The following is a 26,434-nucleotide window of genomic DNA, read 5'->3' on the forward strand; positions in this document are numbered from 1 at the left end:
AGTCGAGTGCATTCTTTGTCATTCTCATTTTTACAACAGATGCACAGAGAAATGAATTTTTCTGATCATGGTCTGAGGCGACGTAGTTCTTCGAAGTATTTCTCGTTCAATAATACCAATCTGTTGCTTGAAGTTCTGAAAGCATATATATATATATATATATATATATATATATATATATATATATATATATATATAAGGGAAAGGAGTGTATACTTACAGACAGCAATAATGCCAAGTACAATATATGGGTATATGGGAGGTTATTAGACCGTATTGTAGATAAATGTGAAGAAATGAAGAAATAAAAATTCCTGCCCATGGTTTCTGCCCACGGCAAGTTATATTTTCACCCACTTTTATTTCTTCAGATTTACCTTACAATTCGGTCTAATAACCTCCCCAATAACCCTATACTTAACTTGGAATTGTTGTCTGTTAGATTTCATCATTGTGATAAAACACGGAAAAATGAGCCCTTAAGTACACAATTCTTTCCCATATATATATATATATATATATATATATATATATATATATATATATATATATATATATATATATATATATATATATATATATATATATATATATATATATATATATATATATATATATATATACCCAAAAAAAGTGGATGGAGGGAAGGCCGTTGTGATAGCTCAGTGGTTAGAGCATCAAACGCGTTATTCGAAGGTCGTAGGTTCGATTCCTGCCCACGGCTGGTTATTTTTTCATCCACTTTTCTTTCTTATTTTCTTCATATTTACATTCCATTGGTTCTAATAACTTCCCCTGTACATTCCTTGCATTACTGTCTGTTAGATCTCATTATTATTGTGTTAAAACACGCAAAAAACGAGCCCTTAGGTGTACACTTCTTTCCCTTATATATGTATATATATAGTAATTAGAAAAGTAGGCAGCTTAATTGGAAAACAAATATTTCGTTTGCCATCATGCACTAGAGAAGGGGAGACAGAAAAGTAAAGAAAACGAACTGAGTGAAAAAGGAAGGGAAGCGGAAACCATGATATGAGTATAAAAAAAAGATGTCGTACTGGAGGGCTCCCCGTATTTTGACCATCTCGTGTTCTTTAACGTGGACTGACACTACACAAAACACAGGTCTTCATGATTTCAGCTTCATCTAATGCGACCGCCATCGCTGGGGTGGACCCCATGACCTTTGTGTCAGCACCAGAGCAGCGCCCCCACGACTTCACCGAGGCGGACAGCGGGTGCACGCTCACAAGATACAATTCTTCATCCGACGGGGACAATGATTTCGGGCTTGCCTAATCACTACCAAACTTTGCTATTTGGCCGGCTTCTTGTGGTATTCTGGTTAGTTAAACAGCGAAAGCTGTTATGAGATCAAAACTCGGGTCATGCGCAGTCATCCGTCACCGGCTTCGTTGCCGGTGTCAATAACAAAAAAACGTAGCACAAAAAGACTGCGGGGCTCGAACCCGGGTCCTCAGCGTGCGAGGCCAATATTCTTTCACTGAGCTAGGCTGTTTTTTTCTTTATTGCCTTGCATATCAAGACTGTTCACATTTGACATATTGACACATTTGTCAAAAAAATAAGTGCGTCACAAAATACAACCACAGAATTCATTGACGTACCGTCAGCTCTTAGCTGACTATTGATAAATACTTGGACATTCGTAACGATCGCTCAATGAGCCCCATTCAGTCTGGTACATCCTTTTGGCCCTTCAGCACTTCAAGAAAATGGCACACAGATTCGCAAAAATATTGGCGTACTGATAGCGCTTGTGCATGTGCGTTTTCAAAGGCACATCAGGTTTTCCATATAGTGTGTAGGCTCAGAAGCATGAGTAGATCATACGCTACACCTGCCTCGTTTTTAACCCAAAGAAAACGAATGTCCTGTGGACTTAATGCTAATCCTTTTTTCAACGTTCGTTGCAATATGTCCCAGAAAAAGACCCCACTCCAGCAATCTATAAACACGTGTTCAATTGATTCCTGTTTATACCACAAGTGACAATTTGTACACCATGGAACGAATATTCTGTTATCCTGCAACCACGTTTTAACTGGTAAGGTTTCACGCGTTTTTTAACACGTTTCAAAACATACTGTCCTCGGCCTGCACAATATAGCTGAATGTACAATGGTACAGGCAGTAAAACATCGACAAGGTCTTTATACAGTTTTTTACGTGGTGCTTAAGCCAGATACTCTAACGAAAATCTCACTGAAAAAAAGTGGAAAGACGAAACTTCCTTTAAATGCGCTTGTGTTGTTTCTTGCGTATTTGATGACGATACGAGAAATCCCGGCAGCACTCTAGATAACCTTAGTTGTGTAAGAGTTCTCAAAAAGGGGTCATCTACATTACGCAGAAAAAAAAACGATTGACAAGTTGGCTTATGCACAAATGAACTAATCTGCTCTCTAACTCTTCTGAAGAGATTTGTGCGGCTAGATCTTTTCTAGACAGAGCTCGAAATGAAAACTGCAAATGCTCTGCGTATTTTTTGTGCACTTATTCTACTGCAGTGCAAAACCTGCATTACGTACCACAGCTTGCTCACAAGAAACAAGTTGCACGTTGTGGCCCGTGCGAATATCGAAATACCCCAGCCTTTCCATTTTTCTACATCATTCCGCAATGCCTGTGTTTCTTTTTTCCAATACGGTTCACTGTCATGATAGAACTCCAGCGGCACTCCTAAATACTTAACTGGTGTTTCCTGCCATTTAATGTTTAGAAATATTCTTGGCGTGACGTCCCATTACCCATGCCAGAAGCCAAAGCACTTATCCCAGTTCGCGGTGCTACCACTCACCTGGCAAAAAGTTTTCACGGAATTTGCAGCAAGCATTATACTTTCATAATTTGTACAGAATATTACAATGTCGTCTTCGTATGCAAGGAGGTTAGCCTCAGCTTTGCGCAATTTAAAGCAGCTCATTGCAGTGCTATAAATTACACTTAAACAGAAAGGTTCGATAAAAGTGGCAAAAATCAGGGGCGATAGTGGGCACCCCTGTCTCACTGACCGCAGCACAGGTATACGCTCACCCGCAGTTTTATTTATTACTAATCTCGTCGTGCATCCAGTGTAAGCCATGCGCACTCCGTCGCTAATCAAACTCCCTACGTTTAATGGGCTCAAGTAAGGAAAGGAGCAAGTCATGCGGCACGCGATGAAATGCCTTTTCGAGGTCAATTTGAAGCATGGCAACATTGAGATGCATAGTGTTACAACTTTCTAGGATTGATCGTGCTATGTTTATGTTGGTCATTATTTTTCTTCCCTTTATGCCACAAGTTTGATGGGACCCAACTAGTTTTGTCATAACTGTCTGGAGTCTTCTGGCTCATATTTTCATCATTTTATAGTCAACATTAGTTAGGCTGATTGGACTATAAGAAGTAACACTTCTTAAGTTTGCGGGATCTTCTGTTTTAGGTATTAAGACCGTGTGGACTGACAAGAACGGTGGTGGAAGTTGTTTACAAAAAAAAGCCTCGTTAAATACCTCCCTCAAAATAGGTAAAATTACGTGTATGAATTCCTTGTATACTGCAGCACTGAGATCATCAGGTCCTGGAGACTTACCATTGTTTCACTTATCAATTGCTTTTTTGACTTCTCGCTCTGTTATAGGCAATTCTAAAATTTCCTTCCCTTCTTCATCAACTCTTCGCGTTAATGAAATGAAATCACTATTAAAACAATCTGCGTGTACATTGGTTGGAGTGAATAACTCTTTGTCATATTCAAAAAACACACCGGCTATTGCTTCTTTTGAACGTTATCTAGTTCCTTTATATTCTATTTCTCTTATTTCACTTTTACAGGCATGTCTCTTCTCAGCTCCAGGAGGTCGTTTCGTTGGCATCTCTCCCGCTACCAAGTTTTCTGCTCGAGCTAGAATCAATGCTCCATGATAACGTTCTTGGTGTATCAACTCTAGCTTTTGTTTAGTTCTGTTTATCTCCTCTGAAAATGTTCCAGCCTGAGTACATTCTTCCGCTACTAGCTGTTGCAAGTTTTCAAGCAAGTGCACTTCAAGTTTTTTTTTAGCATTTCTCAGGGTACTGACTCTCTCAAGAGCTTTGAGTGTAATGGTCTGTTTAAAAATTTCTCACTTATGTCCCAAGCATTCAAGTGTTCTATTTGCTAAGTCTTCTATGCCCTCTAGAAAAATGCTATTAATCTTTTCATTCTTTAATAGCTATACAATAAATTTCCATAGGTCCCAAGAGAAATGTTCGTTATTCCTTTTATCTTTACCCACTAAGAATGAAACCAAACAATGATCACTAAATGTAACATGTGTAACCCTCTAATCATGGCACGAAGGAATGATTTAAGAAGACACGTATACTCTGTCTAGTCTAGCATGGCTTGAACGCTGAAAGTGGGTAAACGTAGTCCCTTTTCCACTGCGGAGACATTTACCCACGTGCTCTAGCTGAGACTTCGCCACCATATCGATTAGAACGGCAGTGCTTGAATCTCTGTATGGCCTGAAACTTCATTTATCTATACTCGAACAAACGCAGTTGAAATGCCCGGCCAAAATTAGCTTACGTTCACATTTCAAATACACATCAAGTTTTTCAAAAAAAACTCCTTTCGATCTTGAATCACAGTGGGTGCGTACACACAGATTACTCTTTATTTTTCTCTAGGTAAGGATAAATCACATATAATAAAACGACCCACCCCGCAGGTAGGTACTGACTCCACTTTCGCATTAGGGCTCTGCTGAATTAACAAGAGGCACCCTGCAGATGTACCCACCACGTGACAAACGCACACGTCGAACAGTCTCGTGAAAGGCATTACCATTCGCTCAGCGTGCTCTTCACTATTTACTTTATTTTCCTGTACAGCGACGATATCTAGATCTTGTTTTATAATCAGGCGGTAAAGCTGGTTTTGCCGCCGTTTGGCAGAAAGTCCACGTACATTTAGCACCAACAATCTAATCGTCACCATCGTGATGAGAAAAAGCCGAGTGAACGACGCTTACCTTACCGACACCTACCGCTTACCTCACCTTACCCACTGTCCGGCCGACGCTCAAGGCGTCGTCCCATCGCTGCCGCGTGAAAGCGATGACAAACGCAAGCGGCCAGCACCCCGAGACTTTTTGGAGCCAGCCACTCGCCACTGCCCTTGATCTGCCAGGGTTGGACGCTGCTGGGACGCCGCGCCTCCTTCACTCAGTCGTCGCTTTACTGGCGTAGTTTCGACTGTATCCATGTCCAAAGTAGCGTTGGGGCCGATGGCTGGTTCAGGCTTGTGTTGGGTTGCCGTCCGAGTCGAACGCGGTTGCGTTGGCGTGTCCATAACCGTATTGTCACCTGTGTCTTGCTTAGGTGTCTCCATCTCTCTCGCTGGTCGCCACTGCATGAAATGCCTCCACCGCTGACTACGACGCCCGGCGCCGCGGCCCTCTCTGCTTCCTCTTCATCCATGAACAATTCAATGTGGTCGGCATTTGTTGCTCGCCTTGTTGCCCTGGCGTAGGAACGAGTACAGTCCACCTGCTCATGCCCAAAAGCGCGACAACCAGCGCACCTGGGCACCCTGCAGTCGCGACGAATTTGTCCGGTGTTCCGGCAACGCAGGCACAGCGGCGCTCTTCCTGGCACGACCACCAGTGCCGTGCCGCTCCCGAGACGCATCTGTGGGGTATGCGATCCGTAGTAACGCCTTCCTTAAGTAATAGCCGAACGAATCTTGTGGTTGACTCAACTCTTTCAAAGTCTTCGTCTCTCCACTTGTCACTGATGGTTTCTTTCACTTCACCATACTCCCGGAAAGCACGCCGTACAGCCTTAGCGTTGACGTTAAAGGCTACCCAATGCAACTTGAGACGCACCTCTTGCCTCTCTGGGTCGACGACGATGCAGGGCCGGTCTTTCACGGAGAGTAGGCCAGCGTCCAGAAGTGTCTTCTTAGCCTCATCTGTCTTCATGTTAAGAAGCCAGACATGCGACATCTGATATGCTCCTATGCCGCTCACCTCTTCAATGATGCCTAGTTCTTTGAGCGGCTTTCGGAAGTCAGTAATCCCTTACGGACATGCTGCGATATCGCAGTGCAGAATCAATGTGCGTCTGAGTCTTTCTCCTGATGGCAGTGGTGGCAGAATTAAACGGCAGTGCTTAGGAAGTGATGTGCACGAGAGACTACGGCCAGCGGCGGCCGCTGTAACAGCTCTTGACGAGCCTGTTATCCTCCGTCCACACGCGTCGGTCACCAAAAGCAGAATGGCACTGAGCTACGCTAGTGCTTGTAACTTGTTGGCAAACTTGCTTTAGGCCGGCTTTATGTCTGGAAAGCAATCGCATTATTACGACTTATAAAGCCTTTTAAGCAAATGAGAGAACAACCAGTCGTCGCACAACACGAACAGTGTAACGAGTTGACCGTCCAATGCTCCAACTCATTACAAAAGCTTGTTCTCGTTCCCCTATTAACTGTGGTGCACAACCATCAATTCCTAATCGTCGTCAGCTGTTGCATGGATGATTCGCACAAAATTCCTTGCAAGTGTTTAGCGGATACTGCGCTTCTCAGAAGAATGACGAAAAATAGCATAGTGAATGCCAGCTAAGGTTCCGAAATGCTTGCCTGCAATGGGGAAAAGGTAATTTGGATAAATTCAAAGATTTCGAGCATTTGAGCTATTGCTGGAATAAACAGTGGTGTGTATCTCGCCAGTTAGAGGTCACTTATACCAGATTGCGCTGTGCAGTTCCACAACTAAATTATTACCTTAATAAAGCTCAGCTCAAGGCGTCACCGCTATGCATTTGGTGCAACGAAATTGAAACAATTGAACATTTCTTTTTATTCTGTCATCGTTATTCTTATCGGAGAAAAAGATTTTTAGTAGCCCCATTACAAAAGCTAGGAATACAAGTAAATTTACCAGTAATTTTATCATTTGGCGGAACTTCATTTGGTTACTGCCACAGGGATGTATGCTCCGCTGTGTTTGATTACATCAATGCAACTAAAAGATTACCATGCTAGTGAACCACTACCTTTTCAGATCTTTAGTTTATAATTCGTAGTTATGTCTTTCAAAAACAAAAGATGGTTTGACCGCTTGCTCAGCACACATTTTTGTTTTTTTGGTAGTATTATTTTAAGCTTCTTTTATAGATTAGCTTCATTTTCAGTTTAGTTTCATTTAAGTATCCTGCCGCCCGGTTCTTGGCCCATCCCCCTTTGTGGGTAAGCGCCATCCATCAGAGGCCATCAGCATCAGCATCAGCCTACTAACCAGAAGTTTGTTAATAATGCCCTAGTGGGTATCAAGCAAGTGTGCTTGCTGCAATTACCCAATGAGTGTTTTCGAAAGGCTCTTAAAAGCCATTTTTTTAGCTTTCACTGTGACTGTGCTGAGCCTTCCACTCAGGGTTGGCGTTTTTTTTATGGTTGGTATATTCTCAGAAAACCAGGGCTCACCAACAAAGTCTGCAGAGCACCGCGAGACACCGATCATTACCGTTGTCTGCAATGTTGCAGTGCTCTCATTACCTGTCGACAGCGCACCGTGCCTGTGCGACGTATTGTATTTCTCTAGAAATTTGAAGCTGATACACCTCTCTACAGTCCAGGAACTAGGCTCCATGCCTTATCTTGCAAGCAGACCTCTTCTGAGGGGCTTTACTGCTGAGTCTCTTTTTCATTAGGCTCCAATGGGCGGAGAAGACTACCTACACATTAGCACGTGACACGGCTCGTTCTATGTTATGAGAAATTTTTTGTATCTACGGCACCACAGCTGTCCTGTTTTGTGCAGGATCAGCGTTGGAACTACGACCTTGATGAGTGCACATTTTGTCCACTTATTTGCGCATCTTTTCTTAAAATAAGAATGACAAAAGATTGTACTTTTTTGCGCATTACATTTGGGTGCAGCGTGTGAGCATATATTCGTGATTCGGGCGAAATAAACAGTTTTGTGGAAAGTTAGCGCACATACCATAATCTCCGCTTTCGTCGTTCATCGTTGTGTTTCTCTGCACAAAATTTGGCCTGTAGCAGTTGTCTAGCTGAACTCAAAATGTATGCGAGCCCTTTACCAGCTCTGCATGGAGACGTTTTAGCAGCTAGAGTAAACGCGCACGCACGCACACACAAACACACACACACACACACACACACAAACCAACAAACATGTACTGAGTGTGTATATGTTGTATAGCGTGCACTCGAAAAAGAGAAATGAACTAAATAGCTTTCCATGATTGTACCCTCTGCAGCAACTAGAATACATTGCTATATCCTTTAAACGGACTGCAATCTGAAATATGCGCTCAAACGTGCGCAATATTCAATAGCCAATTATCTTTTGCTGAAACGTAAAATATTTTTGGCGGGATTATTAGGAGTTTTCATGAAAGTTGTAATGATTTTGTCATCTATTCAGCTGATTTAAAAAACGAATAATGTCTGCATGAACAAATAAAAAATAATGATGCGGTCGCACTGTACTGAACGACGTTCTCTCATTTGAATCAGTAGATAACTAAGTTTCAGAGAAATTTAGAAGGTTCTTAGAATTACGCAGCATGGCACGCTCAAATGGATTTCAAAAATTATAAATGAAGATGTACGGGCTCCCTCGCTCGAAGTAAAAGATGGCGGCACGCAGAGAAAGTGTACAGAAGTAAAAAAATGCGAATACTATTTTTTTTCTTGCAGCGTGGATGCAACCATATCTCGTGATGTTTTTCTTCGGTCGTTGTTCTAAAGTTGAAAGTTGACAACAACGTGAAAAGCGCAAAGCATGAAAAGGCGATGCAATGACAGGAAACGTGATATATGAGGGCTGGCGCACCGAGTGGCGTCGCCAAAAAAGCGTGGTAACGTGTGGCCTCTCACGTGGGACAGAGAGAATTCGTACTCTGTGCAATGGTTTTTTCAGTCACTCGAAGACGTGCTCCATTTTCCGGATTTTTTTGTCGACGCACCGTTCCGGAAAGATCATGGCCTGCTTTCTACACAGAATGGTGGTGGCGAAAAACATAGTTATTTTTCTGAATGTGCAACATTCACCGGCATATACCGAAAACACCGCTGTTGTCCGAGACATATCCATCCTTTACTTTGCATGAAATATATGCGCAAAAAAATCATGTCATCTCCACGAAGTTAATTTTCATGTGTGGGGCGAAGCTCCAACGCTTGTCGGTAAACTTGTGAAACATTCACCCGACACATCATTTAAAGACGTGACACGTTGTAATAGGGTGACTGTATGTACACAAACTTTATTGTTTAAACATCGATGCGTTTAATACAGAGGACGAGTATATAAGAGGAGATTGCGGCGTGGTTATTATCGAACCACAAGTGGTCGCGTACCTTGCAAATGTGGCAGAGTGAGTAGTCTAGGAAGTCGCCCTTGAAGCACGCTTCGGCGCTTCCAGACTGGTAACGACCCTTTCAGGCGCTTGACTGCTGCATCCCGCGCCCGTTCCGCTTCCATGTTCGCTTGTCGCCGCTTTCTTCTGTCATCGGCCTCGCGGGCTCTCAGCCCAGGTCCGCTTCCTGGCATTTACGTGGCGCCTCTGCTTTACTTGCTCTCAGAGCCAGGTGGACTCGTGGATGCATCCTCTTTGCTTGGGTCTTCCGGGATCTCACCGCAGCGTCTTGGCGGCGAGCAGGCGTTGCTGCTGCCTTGCAAACCCGGGGTGCTCGTTCGCCTCTGGGTGATGAATAGCTAACGCGTACTCCGTGTGTGCAGTGGAGTCTGTGGAGCCGGGGAGCGTGAGTTTGCGCCGCACCGCATAGTGAAAGGAAAGCGAAGAAGAGGCCCTGCAATGTGAGCTACCCAGCTCAATGTGTAGCGGCCGTCACGTGCTTTTCCAGGGTGGCTGTGGAATCAGTGGGGCACGCCGCCGTCTGGTGTCGTCTGCAGCACCACGCGTATGACCCCCCTGTTGATAGTGGCTGGAGTACTGAATGTGCATTTTTGTGCAGCTATTGCACTTCAAGGTTGATGCAATGTGTGAGAAGCCTACATTGAGCCTTGGGCTTCACGGTTGCGAGTTTAGATGGTATCGCTGAAGACCAAAAGCGGTTGTTAAGATAGCTCATGACCACTTCTTCGAAAATGGTTGGTGCCGCAGCCTTGTTGTTCTATTTCGGAACTGTGTTATTGCGTGCCTCAACGAAGGAAGCGTAGGATTACAGACGAGAACGGCAGCGTCTACGGCTCCTAACACGAGAGGTGGTGGTGAGTCGTTCTTGTGTATGACGATCAAAACAATCGGAAAGCAATTGGTGGCCCACTGTTCTCTAGCCCCCGCTAGAGGAGCTTAGCCCCTAAAGTTACATGCATGCTGTCTTGATGATGGCCATGTTTCAAGTAGTAACATGGTTAATGACGTACTTTGTCCGCAAATATCAAACACAGAGTAAAGGAACACACAACGAGAAGCACAAGTGTTGTGTTACTTTACTCTGTGTTTGTGATATTCGCACCCAAAGTATGTCACAAAGCAAGTGCCAACAAGGCCAACAATACGTCTAGTAACGTAGTGTTGCATCGTTTCTCCCCAAGCTTACTAGTTCCATATTAACTACAAGCTGCATTTTCTCCGTTGCGAGAAGCACAACTTTGTAATTCCACCTTATGAAGTATCACATTTTTGTCTCTAGATAGGAGCAAGAAAGAACGGCCTGTATTGTTTTACAGCAGAAAAATATTATCTTCCATTCCACGCTGCGACGGCTTTTCGCCACGCAAGTTTTGTTGTCATCTGATCGTATGGACCAATTTAACGTAGATAGGAACAATATAGCAATCAACTATAAGAAAAAAATATATACGGTAAGTAATTTATGTGCACTTCGTCATAGATTTACATTGTCGAAACCATAATTAGCCTTAGTTTCTGAAAACTTCCGTCCCGCACACTGGTGTACTTAACAAATTACCAAAAATGAATGCAAATCAACTGCCCCAACTCACCGTCTTCCTGCCGTAACGATGACTTTTTTCAGACCTCATCTTTAATGTTGCGCCACATTTCAAATACAAATGTGTTATGGCATTCCTGTCTGCTTCGTATGCTACAACCCCGGCTTCTTGACATTCTAAGAACGCACCTCATCGTCTAAAAAGCGGTTTCAATACTTGACCTATGCTTTGCTTTCATAAACGACCCTATCATACACAAGTTCTTGTGTATTTCATGCAGTTTCGTTCTCAAATGAGTTCACTGTGAGAATGCTGTGCTTGTCTTCAATCGGGGAGACAGGGACTTTCGACAGCGTACGCGCGGTCGCATTGAGCCATAGATTGGCGCGTCTTCCTTCTACTGAGCGACCACAGCGATTAACGAGGGCTCTTTCGGTGCCCGTGTTGCATTCTCTCCAGCTACAGTAAGTGCCGCAAACGACTTGACGAGGGCAGGATGCCGGAGACTTGTTTTCGGCTGGGCGGCGTACACTGTGGCGCTATCAGACACCGGTTTTAATTGAAGGCGGTGGCAAAGAGCATCCCTGCGTGTGGTGTTCTTTAGCCGCGCGGAGACAGTTTACATCAGAAGAAAACGAAAGTTTGTTTGCGCAGAAAAGAGGGGGAGATTTCCCCGAAGTTGCCGAAACTCAAAGGCTAAGAGTATTGAAGCGCTTCGAAGAGATAGCAGTAGACAAAACTCCGTGCTCTAGTTGTTCAGTCAGGTCATTAGAGACTGAGGGGTAAGCTTTTCTTCCTTGAATTCGAACATCTGAGTCTAGAATAAAATAACTGAGAAGGCAGCATATATTGTCCTCTTGAGAGTTCGTTTAGCAATGTCGTACTGAGCGCGGCCGTTGGTACATGCCTCTACCTTAAGTATAGAAATTAAATATTTTACAACGAAAATCAGGCTCCCTGGTGTCTTTAGTTGGGGTAACTATAAATATTTTGTCTCAAACACAGGTCTAAACAACGTGTGTGGCCGTAACAAGTCCTTTGTTACCGGCCTCGCAATGGCGAAGACAAAAAATGTACTTCAAAGGCCACAGGGTGCAATATTTTGGCGAATGAATGATGCCATTAGCTCCGTATTTCAGCAGCAGTTCTTTTCTTCGCTAGCGCAAACGTATTTTCCGCGGGGCGAAGCAGCTCCTCAAAACAAACAGTAATAATAAAAATTAACTATGGATCGCTCTCTGTGAAGCAGAGCGAGCCAATAGTCTTCTTTATTCTTTATTCTTTATTCTAAGTATACCTGCAGCGCCAGAAGGCGTTATAGCAGGGGGGTTACAGACTCGAAAGAAACAAATTTTCATTTACAGCAGACTCTTGACTTGGAGAGGACACAACCCATGGCATTAAACCCAATCACAATCTAAAATATATGACATTGGTTTGCTGAACAAAAGTATCAAGTGATGATAACATTTTCATCCTCCTGAATGTTTCGCAGCAACTTGCATACCATCCTTATTTACACATCATCAACTAGTGTGGTTTCCGCTTCGAAAAGTATGACGAAAGCATATATATATATATATATATATATATATATATATATATATATATATATATATATATATATATATGTGTGTGTGTGTGTGTGTGTGTGTGTGTATGTGTGACACTTCACAGGTGAATGTAGGGAAGGAAGATGAGGAAGACGAAGGGTCCGAATAAACTGGTGGTCTGACTGACGCCATGTCTCATTCGTTACACTAAGTCGGCAGGATCTACCATAGCAACATCATGATCCCACCAAAGAAGATGATCAGCCTGCCGAAATACACTGGAACTGAAGACGACATCCCTGTTGACAAGTGGTTGCACCTCTTTGAAACGAAGGCGAGCAACGTCAGCTGGTCCGAACGAGATCGCATCGACTGCATCAGCGAGTACCTGGAATGTGAGGCATTCCAATGGTACCTCACCAAGAATTTCGACACAGAAGATACGTGGGGAGGCATCAAAACAAGCATGATATCACGATTTTCTGCACCTGTTAGCGACCCTTTCCGCCAATTCATACACTGCAGGCTCAAAAGAGAACAGCGTATCAGGCACTACTACGAAGAAAAGACACCTTGGTGGCCTCGCAGACTTAAAAGACGTTCACATACTATCAGGATTGACCGATGGTGTACCTGAAGAGATCGAAAGGCACCTCGCTGGATTGACGCTCACCACCCCGGCCAAGTGGCTTGCTGCTGCACTTCAAGCGGACGACTCTGTCCACAGAGATGCTTCCCAATACTCGTCAAAACGGTAGCTCATGCACCGAGAGCCTCATTCTACGCGACCATGGCTCCCTGCAGGATCGATGCGCACCCCTCACATTGAGTACCGACATTGTGCATCCGCTGGTTTGCCGAATCAGTTTCACTGGCACAATGAGCGCCCTCGTCATGAAATGGTGTCTGCTCTAACTAACAACCAGGGAAACGAAGAGGGCGGCCCAAAGCTTCATTAGTACGTTTTTGGTGCACTTGTGAACAGACACATTGTAAACGCAACTCTGGATGCAGGAGCGACTATTACATGTATCAATGAAGTTGTGTTCAAAAAACTCAAGCTGCAGTTGCTCAAGGATCCATGCATTAGTGTCCAACAAGTCACCTCAGCCACAAAAACTTTGGGCCACGTACACATACAGTTGGAAATACGGAAGATAAAGCGGGCAGTTCAAGCACACGTTCTACTAGGCATGAAGACAGAATTTTTACTACGCCTGGACAACGCCTCCTTTTTCAACCTGTCACTGGATTAAACACAATGACTTTGCTTCGAGACAGCAAAGCTTTGCAGAATTTCTTTCAAACACAAAAGTGTGTCTTCAGCGCCGATATAACTCCTCTCCAAGCCGTTGATGTCACGCACCTTCCACCATCGCAACAAGCTGCTTTGAGAGAGGTGCTTCACAATTACGAAGACATTTTCTCTAAATCTTAGATGAACTTCGAATTTATCACGGATGAACGACACTGCATTGTCCTCAGCAACAACATCCCTATCCACAGACCACCGTATCGATGCTCCCTGGCAGACAAAGAGGAAATTGTCAGGCAAGTGGACTTACTTCGAAAGCAAGGTGTAGTGCGTCCATCTTTTTCTCCATATGCGGCTCCCGTCAATCTTGCAGAGAAGAAAGGTGAAGGACGCACATGTTTATGCATTGATTATCAAAAGCTTAACTCTGTCACTGTGCCTGACTACCAACCTATTCCGCGTATAGACAATGTTCAAGACTACCTGGGAAAATCGAAATATTTTTCGACATTGCATATCACATCAGGCTATTGACATGTCAAAATGAACCAGAGGACATCCCAAAAACAGCTTTCGTCACGCCGAATGGCCATTATGAGTGGCTTGTTATGCTTTTCGGTTTGAGAAAGACTCCTGCTACATTCGAAAGAGCTGTGAAATCAGTTATCAAAAAACATAACCTAAAGAATGTCGTTAATTATTTTGATGATATCGTAGTCTTCTCCGACACATTTACTGAGCGCCTACAGCACCTTCAAGCTCTATTCTATGCCCTAAACATGGAGAATATAAAACCTAAATTGAAAAGTGGCATTTTGCCCAAGATTCTATTAAATATCTGGGTCACAGAGTGTCACACGGTACAGTGTCGCCTATACGAAGAAACATAGAAGCTGTATTGCGATTCCCAAGACCGAAATCACCGAAAGAGCTTCAGCGTTTTTAGGCACCAACAACGTTTACCACCAGTTTATACCGCACATCAGTGACATAGTTTTCCCACTTACGAAGCTGTTGAAGAAGGACAAAGCATGGGAATGGGATTCCTCTTGTGAACAAGCTTTTGAGAATATGAAATACTGTCTGAGCAAAAACCCCATTTTACGAAATTTTTCTTGCGAGAAACCATGCATTATTTAATGCGACGCATCTAACGTAGGCGTAGGTGCAGTTCTGAAGCAACGAGATCATGATGGTAAAGAACGCCCCGTTGCCGATCACTCGCGAAAGCTACTCACGCACGAATTAAATTATGCCCTTAAAGAGCTTGAATGCTTCGCTATAATTGACGCTGTTGACAAGTGGCACTGCTATCTACATGGACGACCATTCACTGTGGTCACCGATCATGCTGCTTTACAATGGCTCAGAAACATAAAAAATCCACATGGCCGGCTTTTTCTATGGTCTTTGAAGCTGTCGATGTATGACGTTAACATTCGACTTCAAAAAGGCAGCGAAAACATCGAAGTAGACGCATTTTCGTTAAGCCCTATGGTTCAACTCCTTTTATTACCAGAACTTCATACTTACCAGGATGACCACCTTCGCTGCAAGTACACAACGGAAAACGGGGTCATTATCGTGACACGTAAAGAAATTCGCAAAGTGTACGTTCCTCTCAAGCTTCGACTGGGCCTTCTGCAGAAAGCACACTGTCAGTTCGGACACGTCGGAGTAAAGAAAACTCTGGGCTTGTTGTCATCCTCCTAATATTGGCCGGAAATCATCACAGACGTTTCATCCTACGTCCGTCTTTGTGACATAGGTCAGCGTTGCAAGAAGCCGAAAACCCAGAGATTCGGATCTCTCGCGTCACTACCACCTGCAGAACAACCCTTTGATTTTTTATCAATGGACACTATAGGTGGCTTTTCAGGATCTGGGTCGACAGAGAACTTTATTCACTTGGCGATTGACCATGCTACGCGGTATGTCTAGGTGTTTTCCCACAAGACCGAGACTTGTAACGTATACATTTCGTGCATCACCACCATATTTGCAGCAGGAAAATCCAAGAAGTTCCTATCTGAACGTGGACCAGATTTCACAGCTGGAAAATTCAAGCAGTTTCTAAAACGCAATGGTGTCTGCCAATTGTTCACATCCTCCCAACACCCTCAATGTAATGGCATGAACGAACGTACAAATCAGGCTATTGTAACATGGCTGAAGTGCAAAATGAATGAGCAGCCACAGAAGTCTTGAGTCAAGCATCTTTCAGATGTCGTCGATGAATACAACAGAACCCCACAGGAAGTAACACGATATCCACCATCGTACCTCATGTATGAAATTCCTTCATACGACATAATTTTAGACGCACCAATGGAGAGTGTGCAAGAAGCAAGGAAAAGTGCAATCAAGAACACGCTTGCCTATCATGAGAAGAACAAGATAACCTACGACAAAAAATTTCTACCACAAGATCTCCAACCTGGTGAATTGGTCCTCTACGAAACACCTTGGCAACCGAACAAAGGAAAGCTCAGTTCAGTCATGGAAGGACTTTGCACAAATCTTCGCAAAGTCTCTCCTGTGAACTATGAGATCGACCGATGCGTAGCTCCGTTAAGCAGAACTACTGACATTGTGAACGTCAACAAACTGCGTCGCTACTATTGTCCCAATAAGTCGACACTCTCTCGGGGGAGGGGGAAACGTGTGACGATTCACAGGTGAATGTGGGGATGGAAGATTAGGAAGACGAAGGGTCAGAATAAACTGGTGTTCTGACTAACGCCATGTCTCATCCGTTACACACACACACACACACACACACACACACACACATATATATATATATATATATATATATATATATATATATATATATATATATATATATATATAAACATCAACTGGTTTGGTTTGCTCTTGGAAAAGAATTACCAAAATATATATATATGTGACGCTACGATGAATGGGAGACGTGGCGTGGCTCATACCCCATGTTTATTCCATTCTGTGACTTCTTCCTTCTCTGCCTCTACCAACCATCACTTCATACGTCACACGATTCCCCCTCCCCCTGAAAGAATGCATGCATTACGAACAAGAAAAAGTAAAGAAGAAGAGGCTGAAAAGTCACAAATGTCAAAATTCAGAATTGGTTCTATGCTTCAGAGGAGTTCCGTACACTTTCAAAGACTTCAGGAGCGAGTGCAGCAGTCCGGTTAACACAGGAGTTCGGGTGGGCGAGCTTGACTGTGGCGTTCTGGAAAAGATAACCACGTCTTGCACAACTGCACTGACCAAGACACGGCCTCAGCAGCTGCGAAGAACGAACGGGGTTGAACGTCCTTGTAGCCTTTGAAAGTCAGACGTCGTATGCGCCGAATTTTCTGTCATGGGTGCTGTATTTTGTGTCCTGGCTGAGATAGAAGCATTGCTTCCGGCTGGCGTTTGCGAGAACCGAAGTTGATGATACAATGTCTGCGTTCCTGCATTTTGCAAATGGTAGCGTTCAGTCTGTTTCGGGGTTTTCTGTGGTGATACCTCCGTCGGTAGGATTGTACATGATGCCTTGATATCTGGTACAGAAGACTTCCTTGATGTTTTCTTCTACGAATATGGCTCAGATGTTGACTTGGTCTTTCCTTTAGTTGGTGCCGTTCCTGGCGACCATCCTTAAGCCACAAATCTGCTTGTGATCTTATTTTAGTTCGTCGTAGTGCTTGACGTAACTGCCGTACTTTGCGAAGTTCTTTGAGTTCTTGATGGCACTGCTGATGTTGCGGAATCTGTCGAGGTGGTACTCCTTTAGTAACACGAGCCTGCTTTTCTTTGATAGTTGGTGTTACCAATAAATAGTTGGTAGTCGTTGGGTTGTCGTGATTCTCAAAAGAAAATGAAGGTGGTGCACTAGGATCGACGGAAAGGTCTTTGGAGGCTTCTTCTGCACTGTTCACTACGAAGGGCTTTTGAGCTTGGCAGCGTACGATGTTCGATTTGTCTGAGCCTTCTTCTTTGTTTCGACTGTCTGGTGTGTATGCACCGCACGGTGATGAATGAACCCGTCCGGAAGAAGCATGGCTTGACAGGGTATTTTCGTGCAGCGTCAGGTCGTCTACCGTGGTCGCAGCGTCCTCATGAGGCAAATGGTTAGCGATAGTAGCGCTTGAAGAGCCGGGTGATGGAAAACCACGTGGTGGACTGCGTTTTCGAGGAGAAGAATTAAAAGCATCAGGTCGGTGAGCAACGCCTCGCGTCATATGCTTGAGCGAGGACTTTCGAAATGCTGACTTTCGTGTAGAAGGGAGGCGCGCTTGATGGTTAGGTGTTTCCCAAAACACGCATGGTCTTCTGAAAGTAAACTCATGTGCCACTTCGTCTTGAGGCAGTTGTCGATGCGCGCTGGGCTTTAGAATGGTTGAGGACTGCTTAGGAAATTGACGATAGTGTGCGGTGGTCTCTAGATGGTTGGCAATGAGTAGGTCTTGGTCATAGTCGTTAAAACGGGTAATCATCTGCTCTCTGATTTTTTGCCATGACTCATCGTTCTCAAATATGTGAATTAGATAAAATTTAAATGCCTCACCAGTGACGTAGTCACTGAAGTTCGTAACCATCTCCCGTTCCGACCAGGATGCAGCGGCGGCGTGGAACTCGAATAGGTTGAACCAGTCCTGTACAGGTCCGTCGTCCGCTGATCCGGTGTACTTGGGGATGTCGAGCTCAGCCGATGGTTCTGTCATGGTGCTGGTCGTTGTCCTTCTAGGCGATGATTCGGTAGTCAATGTACGGTCAGGGCGTCTTCTGGGGAACTGCGTCGATGATGAGTGACTGATGAAGTGGCTAGGAGGTCTTCATCCTGTCGACTTGTGTGACGCTACGATGAATGGGAGACGTGGCGTGGCTCATACCCCATGTTTATTCCATTCTGTGACTTCTTCCTTCTCTGCCTCTACCAACCATCACTTCATACGTCACATATATATATTTATTTATTTATTTATTTCGACATACTGCCAATCCCATCAGGGATTTTAGCAGGAAGGGCGTGAACATAAAAATTCGAATAGGTACACAATAAAGACATACATCGCGATAAAGTACAGAATGAAACTAACAGAATAGGATCATTTAACAATTTCAGATCAAAGAAGGCATAAAACATTAGTGTAAAGAAAAGTTGTCAGAAGAAAATAAATGCAGCGACTTGGTTGACACATTGGTTGACATATTGGCATATGCATCAAGAAACACAACAAGAAATTACAACAATAAGAAACTACCCTACAATATGGCGAAGTATTTCAAGGAAGGGCAAATTTATACACACTGAAAAACAGAAACATGTTCAAGAATCAACAGAGCGATTTCTCTTCACCTGGATTCAGTACTAAAAATTGCTTAAAGAAAAAATATGATGACATGATACTTCGCTCGTACAATGTTCACATGAACACACATATTAAAATCAACCAGGTGATTCCGTTTGCATAATACAAAGTTCATTTTCGACAAGGGTTAGAAATTTTGCTAAATCGGTAGTGCTGGAGATACTCGGATCCAGTTTATTCCATTCATTAGTGGCTAACGGAAAGAATGAGTACTTAAAACAGTTTGTGTTGAAGGAGTATTCGTTAAGTCTCATTGGGTGTTTTTGGCGTATTGTTCTAGTTTGATCAAACGTAAGATAGGCGGATATATCAATGTTTAAATGACCATGTAATAATTCATGTATGAATTTCGCACGTCCTAACCTTGTTCTATTCATTAAAGTAAGTAATCCAGCTTTTTTCATTAGTTTAGTCGGAGAATCTGTATGTCTGTACTTGTTGTAAATGAACCTCATAGCTTTCCTTTGTATTCCTTCCAGTTTCGTGATTTGCTGTTTTGTGAAAGGTGACCAAATAATATTACCGTGTTCAAGTAATGATCGCACAAGGGAAGTGTATGCAAGCAGTTTTAGAGAAGGCGGGGCCTGGCGAAGCCGGTATCTGAGTGTAAACAAGCGGCGTAGTGCAGCTGAAGTAACGTAACTTATGTGTGCATCCCATCTTAGATCTTCAGTTATAATAATTCCAAGATATTTATGCTGACTTACTCTAGTTATGGGAATGCCATTAATGGTGTAAAGAAAATTTGACCTAGTTTTTTTTCGACTTACTGATAAAATTGTACACTTGTTTGCATTAAGTGACATCTGCCATTTACGGGACCAGCAGGAAACATCTTGTAAAGCACTTTTTAAAGCTACATGGTCCTCCGTTGAGTTTATTTCTCGATATAGCACGCAGTCATCCGCGAATAATTTGATTTTTTCCTTAATATTTGTAGGCAAATCATTAATAAAGACAAGAAACAAAATTGGCGCCAGCACACAGCCCTGCGGAACTCCAGATGTGACGGAGGTGGTAGCAGAGGTTTCATCGTTAAATTCCACATACTGTGTACGATCAGTAAGATAATTTTTGATCCAGTTAAGAACAGTAGAATTTCCTAAGGTGGCCTCAAGTTTTTGAAGTAGTTTCTTGTGTGATACCTTATCGAATGCTTTGGCAAAATCGAGGAAGATTAGATCAGTTTGTTTTTGGTTGTCAATACTCTGGGATGCCTCATGTGTTAATTCCACTAATTGGGTTATGGTTGAAAGACCTCGGCGAAAGCCATGCTGATAGGGAGATAGTATACGTTTTTCTTCTAGGAAAACAGTTATTTGTTTAAGGATTATGTGCTCCAAGATTTTACAGATAGTACATGTCAGGGATATAGGTCTAAAGTTAGATATATCATTTCCGCATCCTCCTTTATGCACAGGAACAACTTTGGCCTTTTTCCACTCCACAGGTAAAGAGCACGTTGATAGTGATTTGTTAAACATGACGCACAGATATTTAGCTAGCACCTCTGCATATCTTACAAGAAAGATGTTAGGAATGTTGTCAGGCCCTGCTCCTTTTTTTGTGTCCAAGTTTAACAAGAGATTTATGACACCGGCCTCATTGACAATAATCGATTCCAGGGTACCTTCCGCACTAGTGTCGATGTCTGGAATGTTTCCGTCATCGACAGTGAATACAGACTTGAAATAGCTGTTCATTTTGTCTGCAGTGATCGGGTTATCTTTTTCCGGGGGTCTGTTGCTTTTGTTGTTTTTTGCAGGCTTTAGGTAGCTCCAAAACTTGCTGGGGGAATTTTTTAGAAAGTTTGGCAACGTTTTAGTGAAATAGTTGCTCTTCGCTGTTTTGATTTTTGTTTTTAGGTCACTCATAGCAGCAGTCAAATTATTTACTGTTACTGCGCCGGGTTTTCGTTTCATTCTCTTTCGTATTCGCTTTACTTTGCGTTTCGCATGTATTACCTCACGTGTTATCCACGGGTTGTGTTTCTTAATTTTTTTCACTCTAAGAGGTGCAAAGGTATTAATACAGTGGTGCATAATTTCTTTTAACTGAGACCATAATGTTTCAATGGTCGTGGAACTATCATTCGACAATTCTTCGAAGGACGGAAACTTTATAATTAGATAATTTAGTATGCTGGTGTCGTCGGCATATTGAAAATCCGGGTAAGTAATATATCTTGTGAACGGTTATATATATATATATATATATATATATATATATATATATATATATATATATATATATATATATATATATATATATATATATATATATATATATATATACAACTGCTTGCATGCATCAGTCAGAATGCTGCACCAAGTCAAGTCAATAAATCAATTTACTTTACTTTTTTCTATTTCTGCCTGTTTATCCTATACTTCTTTATGCGTGCGAGTTTATATCGAAAGGATAGGGCTAGGAGATAGAGAGTGATCGGTAAGTACCGTCTAGAAGTCTGCATCGCTTGCAATGCGTATGCGCACTGCAGCTTACTGGCGAAAACCTTTGCAATAAAACAAAAACAGTAGATCAAGTTTTCACGTACAAAAAAACGCTGTTTCGAGGACATAAAGAAGGCCATCAAAGTGAGGAACATTAAGCCAAAACGACTTGGTTTTGGCAAAGAATTGCTGGCAGCGTACTTTTCTGCTTGTGAACTGCTGCAAAGAGATTGAATCGCGAGGACGCTCTCGGGAAAGTTGCATTTCCGGAAGCCACTTTTTATATAGGGCACATTAGGCGTCTCTTTAGATATATATATTGTTATTCCACTGTCACATATTTCTGGTAAGGTATGACACGCAAACAATATTTTCTCTCATCCCCGCTTGCACCGAATAATGCCAGTAACAAGTGTCGAGCCTGGAGCTCGATAGATTTATGAAACCAGTGGTGGCAACAGGAAACATTTCGTCAAAACAGGCCTTCTATCATACTGAAGATGCGCCGATGGTTTTGCAATAGATCGTTACAAATGGTTCTTTAAGCACGGAGAGCTCTGTGTTAATCACAGGGAAGTTGCAGAAGTGGATGCTTGCGCTTCTGTAAGTAACAAGTTCCGCTCAATGAGGCCTTGGCTCTTGCACACAGACACCCAAAGCCCGCGGCTGCTGCAAATCATTGTCATGAATAATGCTGATTTCTTATACGGCCTAAGTAAGCCCTTATAAGGAAGGACGAAATCCAGATACATAGGCACCATTCTCACAAGACACAGCCTTGGTAAGTCAATATATGACACCTACATCTTGTTCAGTAAGTAGCTGCCTTCAGCTACTTTCCAAATGCGAAGCGTATTTTAGTGAACTTCGGCGACTTTTAGTGTCTCTATCTATCTATCTATCTATCTATCTATCTATCTATCTATCTATCTATCTATCTATCTATCTATCTATCTGTCTGTCTGTCTACGCGCTTACGTTTCGGTGCTCTCGTGGTCACCTCCTTAACTTGGCGTGAGCCAAATTAGCAAGGAAGGGTAAGATGGTCTGTCGAATATGATGCAGTGGTTAACACATGAATAAGGTCACAATCTCGTCATGTACGTCGTCAAACACTTCCCGCTAGACACTGGCACATACGCACGGGCAGGTATGTGCCACTGGTATGCGGGTATGTGCCATAGGTGATTCATACTTAGTAACTACCCAGGAACGAAGAGAACACATATCGGTGATGTTAAAGCGTGAGCGTCAAGAAATATCCGACATCGGTAGAGTATACACGACGAATGCAAAGAATAAATGTCAGGGTTCCAGCTGCATTCGCACCCAAGCATTCTGCGTGGTAATGAAGCATTTTACCACAGAGCTATGCCAGGTCTCGGAAATACTTTTGAAATAGACGCTGATCTTCATGAAACGCTAATAGTGATTTCAGTGCAGCCTACCCAATTTTATAAACATTACATATGTACTCCTTTAATACAGCCGTCACGTTGGGTTAACGTGAATTGTGGTTTGTTACCATGCGCTGAAGTTCATTTATGTAGCGGCGTCCAGAGCTATACATCCTCGGGAGCGTAAGCGCTTCATGTCAGCTTCTGATGTTGCTAATGTTCTAGTTGGTATCGTTGCGCAAGTGCAAACAACTGGTCACATAAACATCTGCAACTCTTCAACATATACCTGTGTTTGCAACATATGCACATATATTTAGCGTCATTTCATGGCGTGTCGCTCAACGAAAAATTTCCAACACCGTCACGTTCCCTCCACACGCTTCGCATAACGTTGATTTTCAGGTAGGTGGGATACGCCGAATTTAAATTCTGGTGGTGAGTTTCATTACTAAATACACAAGCAAACCTTGTGATAATGTGCAGCTTGCCTCTTCAATGTGTAGAGCACTTTATTTATTGTGTAGGTATGCCTAATTTAACTCTTTTTGAGACGGTGAAAAGCTGGCGCACAGCACCACTGATTCACAGTCAATGTTTAATCTTCATATTTTACATAAGACAACCCATTTCGTAAAGTGCATACTAAATTTCGGTTCACAAAGAAAGTATTTTGATATTCAGCAGGAAAATGCCTTTTTTTGCGTTATCTGCTGCATGCCACTACTCTTACTGTACTGCATTATAAAGGGGTCATCAGAGAGTTCATTTCAATTCACAGAGTCCAACTTTATGCCGCCTTTCTCTCATCGCACACCGCAGAAAAAAAGGCATTTTAGATTTTATGTGTAATTATTTGTCCCAGTGTGACTTCCAGTGTACATCAAGAAATTCGGAACATTTTAGAATGAACGTTTGCACGTGAACTGACTTTTTCTTGCTCAACTTGTGATTGGGCACTCGTGTGCATATATAATAACGTGTTTGAACTGTCATGTTCTTTCATAGCGTGTGTTCTAGTGTATTGAATTTTGTGCCCTCATTTTTTTCACTTCATATTCTGTCTTTTAAGCGAGAAGGAGTAGCCGATACCACTATAATTGCGCCATTTCAATAAATCAAAAAAGGTATTTAGGTAGAGTCATAAAAGACATTTGCTTCGAAGCACTTTGTTGTCGTTCCTTAGCCACTGAGAATTATGCCGTTCAGTCTGTCAATATGATTGTCGCATCACGGAAAAGTTCACATGCTAAATTATAAATTCTGCAGGTTCTACAGCTGCGAATATTACAAATTAACGCTCATCATCTCACGTGAATAGTGCATTGATAGCATTGTTCTCGTTCCGCATCAGGGCACTGCCTCTATTGATGACTATTATGAACCGACAGTATCTTAGGCTATCTAAAATTGTGTGATCACCTTTTTTGTATACTAGCTAGTGGTCAAGTGTAATAAATCAGCATATTCATTCTTCGCTACTTCACATCAATTCCACCATTTAAAGTTATATACATAACCCCCTCCTTCACCTTTCCCACATCATTACTATGATGTTCTTTACTGAACTTCGCCATTGGTTCGATGCATTTGGGCTGTTGCACATTTATGACAAATCACCTAGTCTCTCTGATAAGCAGAGAGTCGATAGCGACTCCACTAACAACTTTTCTTACATCCTGTTACCAGCAAAAAGAGGAAAATGACAAAAACATTTCCAGAAAATGGAGAACGCAAAGCGTGCGTTGTCAAAGCAATTAACTCACCGATTCGGATGACATCGGGTAGCGCAGCGCTCATGTAGCTTCCTTTTGGGAGTGTGGTAGCTAAGGCTGCGATGAAAAATGTCAGGCGCTGCCACCGCCGCTCACTCGGGGCCACTAACCGTCCCACGTCACGTCGATGAAGCCGAGCCATGCGTCCGCCACCACGTACCGCGTATCAGCGCGAAGGGCAGTTCCTCAGAAGTATCGTGCAGGTCTTCATCACCACCCACAGCTTAGCGCCCGTTGATACACAACGATGAAAGACGTGACTCGAATATCATGAGCGAGTTTAGTATGTGTGAGAAAAGGGCTGCTAAAATTATTTTCGTTCGCTGTACCGTAGTCGAGATGCTGTGTCTGAACTTCCCAGATTGAAGAGAAATATCGGCGAGATCAAAGGACTTACCACTGCACAAAGGCAGGCGTTCTGGATTAAAATCCTTCCCAAAGGTACGCGTTCACGTTTTCAACAGTTGCCTCCTGTAGGATTGAAAAGAAAGACACTTCTCATTTTTTTGGTTACCGTGTGCTGAAAGCTTAACGAATTCGAGTGTTGATCTCTTTCCTAACAACCATGTTTTTAATGTAGAAAATGTAGTCTGCTCCAAAAAAGACTTGCTCAGTTATTATCTTATTTTCTAAATTGGGGAATGTACACATAAAGCTTATAATTGTTCGAAATACCAAGAAATTTGTGACTTTTCGGCTCCCTTTTTTATGTTTTGCAAATTCATTTTTCCTACCAGCACGACATCTTTTTTTTGGAAAGCAGAAGTATATTAAGAAAGAATCCCTGCAAGTCTAACTGACGGTGTTCTTCAAACATATAGCAGTTCCGCTTGCCCTAAAATTGCTAGAAACTCCAAAATCAAAGTTGGCTTAAATGAAGGGAAAACTTGACACACAGATACAGCGTAACATACGAATGTCCCTAGTCACCTTTGCCTCTTGTGGCTTCCTGTCATGCTGTCTTCAGTAAATCGAATTACGCTGTCTTTCTCAACGCTTTTGGCGAAACCTATAAATTTTGATTACTTAATCTTACAGAGATGCACCACCGCTAACTTTCACACCACTGTCCCGTGCACTCACGAGCAAAAACGTTCCACTTGTCACCGCTGGTTACTGTTACAACACGTGTTTCCAATCAAACGAAGTCAAACTGTCACAAGCTTTCTCAATTCTTGTTGTTGCTGAACGTCCTTGCAGAATGCCTTCTGACGGAGTAACGCTGTTCGGGATAGATGAACGATCCGATATGCTTGCTATCGAGAGCGAATCCAGTTGGAAGAGACAGCGATCACGTGGCGCAACCACTCCCGTTGTTTCTCCAGCTTGAATAACTGGCGATGACTCAACGACGTTTTTCCGACTTCCCACGTTCCCTTGCTTGCGCACCAACGACGTCCCTCGAATGCAGCCGCACGCCGACTAAGCGCTCCGAATCTCGTCGTTGCAGAGTGGAGTGTCGCGAGCACGCCTTTTTCGGGAAGAGTGAGGGATGGAGGGAGATGTGTGGAGAGGAAGAGGGAAGAGAGGTCTGCGAGGGCCACTTCGGGAGAAACCAATGTCGAAAGAGATAGGGAGATCGATAGAAAGACGGAACGACAAACAGGAAAGGTCACAGAATATCTTAATACGAAAGAAAAAAAAGAGCCATTGAAGGGCCAATGCTAGGTATGTCATCGCTACGCTCGCACGCGTTTGTGCGTCGCGCTTGTG

General features: G+C 43.0%; 1 protein-coding gene across 1 annotated transcript in view; it reads right to left on the minus strand.

The window, feature by feature from the left end:
- Nucleotides 1–26,126, minus strand: part of LOC142784680 (glutamate receptor ionotropic, kainate 2-like) — a 120,484-nt gene extending 94,358 nt beyond the window's left edge. Inside the window, exon 1 of the mRNA XM_075883156.1 lies at nucleotides 24,713–26,126. Within this exon, the coding sequence (XP_075739271.1) occupies nucleotides 24,713–24,863 (151 nt within the window). The 5' untranslated portion in view covers nucleotides 24,864–26,126. The remainder of the gene's footprint in view (nucleotides 1–24,712) is intronic.
- Between the last annotated feature and the right edge of the window lie 308 nt (nucleotides 26,127–26,434).

Source organism: Rhipicephalus microplus, unplaced genomic scaffold, assembly GCF_043290135.1.
Source record: "Rhipicephalus microplus isolate Deutch F79 unplaced genomic scaffold, USDA_Rmic scaffold_15, whole genome shotgun sequence".
Taxonomy (NCBI): Eukaryota; Metazoa; Arthropoda; class Arachnida; order Ixodida; family Ixodidae; genus Rhipicephalus; species Rhipicephalus microplus.